General features: G+C 46.1%; 1 protein-coding gene across 4 annotated transcripts in view; it reads right to left on the bottom strand.

The window, feature by feature from the left end:
• The window catches only part of myb (v-myb avian myeloblastosis viral oncogene homolog), an 11335-nt gene that overhangs the window by 1456 nt on the left and 4879 nt on the right, over window positions 1–5000 (bottom strand). For 2 of the 4 annotated variants that reach the window (XM_030346054.1, XM_030346055.1), the window contains exons 6-15: window positions 4199–4427; window positions 3934–3999; window positions 3446–3553; window positions 2628–2954; window positions 2296–2478; window positions 1841–1977; window positions 1592–1709; window positions 1140–1256; window positions 619–717; window positions 123–206 (exon numbers count right to left, since the gene is read on the bottom strand). In XM_030346054.1, the coding sequence (XP_030201914.1) occupies window positions 123–206; window positions 619–717; window positions 1140–1256; window positions 1592–1709; window positions 1841–1977; window positions 2296–2478; window positions 2628–2954; window positions 3446–3553; window positions 3934–3999; window positions 4199–4427 (1468 nt within the window). The remainder of the gene's footprint in view (window positions 1–122; window positions 207–618; window positions 718–1139; window positions 1257–1591; window positions 1710–1840; window positions 1978–2295; window positions 2479–2627; window positions 2955–3445; window positions 3554–3933; window positions 4000–4198; window positions 4428–5000) is intronic. The other 2 variants (XM_030346057.1, XM_030346058.1) reach the window with 1 other exon arrangement.

Here is a 5000-nt window from a genome sequence, read left to right as displayed (position 1 = left end):
CAGAGAGAGGGAGGGAAAAGGAAGGTTAATCATACAGTAATACATCACGATCATTAGTCACACACCAACGCATGCATGCGCACACATGCAGACACGCACACACACAAACACATGGTTAGTACCTGTGTCGGACTGGCCAAGGGCCGACGAGCAAGGTGGTACGTTTTGTGTCCGTCGTCGCTTAGTAAGGATCTCGTGAGCATGTCCTGTGGAAAATGCAATCGGTCAGCAAACAGCTAATGTATGTAATACTGTCAAGATAATGTAATTAATGACATTAGTAATAGAAAAGCTTGTTATGCAATGTGGAAGAATGGCTGATGAGAGGAACTTGGTTGTTCTCCATGGGGAGATTAAAGTAGTGAATCGGCAAAATAAACAAGTGCAAGATTCTAAATAAACCAATAATTGAGTGAGTGAGCGAGTGAGTGAGCGAGTGAGTGAGTGAGCGAGTGAGCGAGTGAGCGAGTGAGTGAGTGAGCGAGTGGGTGAGTGAGTGAGTGAGTGAACGGGTGATCTAGTGAGTGAGCGAGTGAGTGAACGAGTGAGTGCGTGCGTGCGTGCGTGCGTGCGTGCGTGCGTGCGTGCGTGAGTGTGTGTGTGTGGCTTTACACTTACAGGTACTTCCTGGGGCGGGCCGGTGGGGGAGAAGAGCTGTGTGTGGAGGTCCTGCCCCTCCCACTGCATGCAGGGACTCCTCTCACACGGTGACTCCACCTGAGACAACACACACACACACACACACACACATACATCATTAGAATGACAACCAATAAGTGACAACATGTATATACTCTTACGAAACCATTTCCTATAAGTCAGTGCGCTAAGTAGACTTATAGCATCAGAAATTGCTAATAGCATTTAATATTAAAGTCTATACGTAACTCAACATAGACTTCATCACTTCTCACTATCCTGTATTGCATAATAACTTGTGAAATCTTAATGCTATTTTGTATATCTGGTTTGTGGTCTTTCTAAAACAAGATGTATCCTCCCACTGAATTCACAGAGGTACTTTCAGTCTTGCGGTAAGAAAACCTTGTTACTTTATACCTAGAATCTCTCCAGCAATGTTTGTGTATACATGCAAAATGAAGTGCAAAGATAGGTTGACTGCAAGAAAGGGAAAGCACCTCTTGTTTGATCTTCTTCATCGGGGGCTGCTCATTTATGGACCCCCCCGCCGAGATGGTGCACTCCATAGGCTCCTGTTTGATGGACTCTGCCATCTCTAGAACCAGGGGTGAGTTCTGAAAAATCCCCACATTTCCCGAGTGAGTCACCTCAGACATACAGTGTAGTTTTGGTGGCACACATACAAGAGAATGGTGGCAGGTCACAACTCTTAAGGCCTGCTGCTTTAACCAAGCTCTGTAAATATCACAGTTATACTAAAAAGCACAAACAAGCACAAACAAATATGTTGACCATAATTATTAATACTAATAAATGATTACAATTCCTGGAGGTATAATCTTCTATGTAAACAATAGCTATTATCTGAGCATATTTTAGATTTTAGCCATTTGTGTGTGTGTGTGTGTGTGTGTGTGTGTGTGTGTGTGTGTGTGTGTGTATTTCTTACCAGTAGTTTCAGGGGTCCATACTTCCCAGCGTCCTGCATGGTCAGGGTTGACCTGAAGGGCGTTGGCGTGCGTGGACTTGATTCTAAAATCGAACGACGGATGTTTGGAGTCCTGAACCTGAAACGATAGCGGAGAAGGAGATGGAAAAACATCATTAGTCAATGAGGCAGTTTAATGGATTTGGTTTAGGACAAAATTGGCAAAGATTTTAGATCTAAAATATATTTAGGGACAAAAGGTTAAATTACAGGTCATTCTCCTTCTGGAGCCTGAGTGTGTGGTGGTGGTGTAGGGGCGTTGCCATGGAGGGCTTGATGTCTACCGGTGGGCTCATTGGTAGACTCTCGCTGTCAGAGTGTTCCGGGCTCATCGATTGGTTGAGAAACTGTGAGGAGAAGAGAGAGAGGCAAATTAATGAATGCAAATAGGTTTTAGGCCGTTTGTTTTTTTGTTTTTTCCTGGCTCGTTGAAGCAGAATTTGGAAATCAGAGGAACAAGAGATGGAAAGTAGATACGAGAAGGCAGTAGGATTGCTACAAAAGGTGGGAACGACAGAGATAAGGGATGAAAGTTTCACTAATTTGGTCAGAAATATTTTGATGATGTGATCCAACGGAAATCGGATTAAATGGTAATCGGAAGGATTAAGATTTAAAGTCCATTTCTGACTTAAGTCTACTACTACTATCAACTAATTAGCTACCTGTGAGGGCGAAAAGGGCCGATTTCTGACTGGTGAAGGCTTGGGAGTTGAGCAGACGAAACCAGCCAATGACACTGGTCCGTGAGTAGCTCCTGTGCCCTGATTGGCCAAGACCCTGTCTGTTCTGGAAATGCTCCTATCCGTGAAACCAACTGTAGGGGCCTCACCCAATGAGGAGAGGCTCTGAGAAAAGGGTGGGAGCAAAAAATGGGTCAAGGCCCACTAATGGAGAAATATATATGCTTCTCTACCCTGCCTTAAGAGTTGAGATTGAAAACTTCTGGTTAGTAGCAGCAGGTCAAAAACAAACAGTAATAATGAGGTAAACTTACAGAATCGATGACCGATTCCATGAACTCTGGAAGCACGTGCGAGAAGGCGGGGCTGCAGTTGTGGCCATTCCTGCTGCTGCTGCTGCTATTGTGGCTGTTGTTCTGGCTGTTGTTGTTGTTGTTGTTGTTATTGTTACTGCTGTTGTTGTTGCTGCTGCTGCCACAATGGGCGCGCGTTGAGGAGGCGCTCTCCTCGGGTAGGCAGCTCTGGTCCAGGGGAAGCGCGGGTGCGGAGGACTGGTGATGATGGTGTAACGATGAGGTACCGCCCTCTAAGCTGTCCGTCATGGAGCTCTGGTGGGCCCAGCTGGGATAGGTCAGGTTGATCTGAGACGGAGAAACAGGGGGAAGGTATTTAGAGTGCGTGGTGGAACGTCGAAGCAGACGCTCGAGGTAGAGCCATCGTTCAAACCATAAACTCAAAAAAGGCAAAAGGCAAGAAGCAGGAAGGGAGGAGAGAGAGAGAGAGATAGAGCGAGAGACAGACACGCACACACACACACACACACACACACACACACACACACACACACACACACACACACAGAGTTGGGGAGAAAGGGAACTTGGGTGTAGAGCTGACAGGAGAGTGGTGGTGGTATAAGGTTGCACAAGGGGTCACGTAGACGCCAACACACATGAGGCGAGATAAGACTATTTCATCACTTCTGCAGAAACAGACCCCCCCAGATGTTTCCTCAACCTCCTCTACACACATACACAGGCGTACGCACATACACACACCCACACACACCCCTCAGAGCAAGGGGTCAACCCGTACATACACACGTGCAAGCACACTTTCAGGCTCCACTTACTGGTATTGAGGGCTGGCCTCTCTCTAGCTCGTTCTCTGCAGCCATGAGAAGGAGCTCAATCTCCTTCACCCGTTTCTCCTTCTCAGGGTCCTCCTCACTATAGTGTCTCTGATAGGTAGAAAGTGAGAGGGAGCATGAGAGAGACAGACAGAAAGACAGACAGACAGACAGACAGACAGACAGACAGACAGACAGACAGACAGACAGACAGACAGACAGACAGACAGACAGACAGACAGACAGACAGAGAGACAGACAGACAGACAGACAGACAGACAGACAGACAGACAGACAGACAGACAGACAGACAGACAGACAGACAGACAGACAGACAGACAGAGAGAGAGAGAGAGAGAGAGAGAGAGAGAGAGAGAGAGAGAGAGAGCGGGAGATTAGAGACTACCTTGTGCATGGTGCTTTTTGACGATTGTTAGTCAAATGAATCGTTGCGTGAGCACTATTCATAAAGGATTATTTTGGGATTGTACCTGTATAGCAGCAGTTCCATGCTGGGGAATGTTTCGGATATTTAATTGCAGGGCCATGGGGAAAATCTAATGAACAGGAAACAACAAGTGTTACAACCCGTAAAATATTTCAAAACATTTTCCATAGAGTCTTAGAAATGATATTCAAATAAATAGGGTCCCAAAGAGGAAGGCTCCTCTTTTAAATAAAAGACAATAAAAATCGAATAAAATGGAAATGTTTTAACTCAGCTCCCGATGTCACCTTTCAGGCCCACTCACTCACCCTGTGTGCGTCAGAGATGTATGGGTAGCTGGGAGACGACATGTGCTGGAGAGTGCTGTGATTGGACGAGTGGTGCGTGAAGCTCATCAGGTGATTGGTGGCCTTGGCGTAGCCCGACCCTAGGGAGAGCGAGCCGACGCCGTTCTTGGCGGCCGTCTGGAGGTAGCCCTCCTGCTCCACCTTACGCCTCATGGTGGAGTTCCAGTGGTTCTTGATGGCGTTGTCGGTCCTGGATGGATAAACACAGGCCAGTCAGAAGCCGTTACACACACACACACACACACACACACACACATGCAGCATCGCAATAAGAAAGAGATAACCATGTGTCAATGTAAAGACAAAGAGACTGCAAATGTCTCATACCTGATAGCATTATCAATACTGGCACACACACACAACTGATAAAGGGAACCCCAGCTCACATAGGGACACAGAGAAAGATAAGGCTTATCAAGCACATGGCCATTACATTGCTCTCATTGCAAAACTCTCTTTCTCTTTCATCAAAAGGCTGCTCAGGTTCCCATCTCTAACACTAACTCTAATAACCCCACCCCCACCCCCCCAGCTCCCCCATAGCCCCTGCCTGCATGAAGACTAACTATCCAAAGTCCCACCACAATCATATATCTTATACCCTCTCCTTCTTTCTCTTTCAATTTCTCTCAGGTCAATTAAATTTAATTCAAAAGAGCCTTACTTGCATGGAAAATGTACATTGCCAAAGCAGTTAAAAAATGAAACAAAGGAAAAATAAAAAGAGTGCTGATACTACTACGACTAGTATAACTCAAAGTGA

The sequence above is a fragment of the Gadus morhua genome, chromosome 21 (genome assembly GCF_902167405.1).
Source record: "Gadus morhua chromosome 21, gadMor3.0, whole genome shotgun sequence".
Taxonomy (NCBI): domain Eukaryota; kingdom Metazoa; phylum Chordata; class Actinopteri; order Gadiformes; family Gadidae; genus Gadus; species Gadus morhua.
This window is presented reverse-complemented; position numbering and strand designations above follow the sequence as displayed.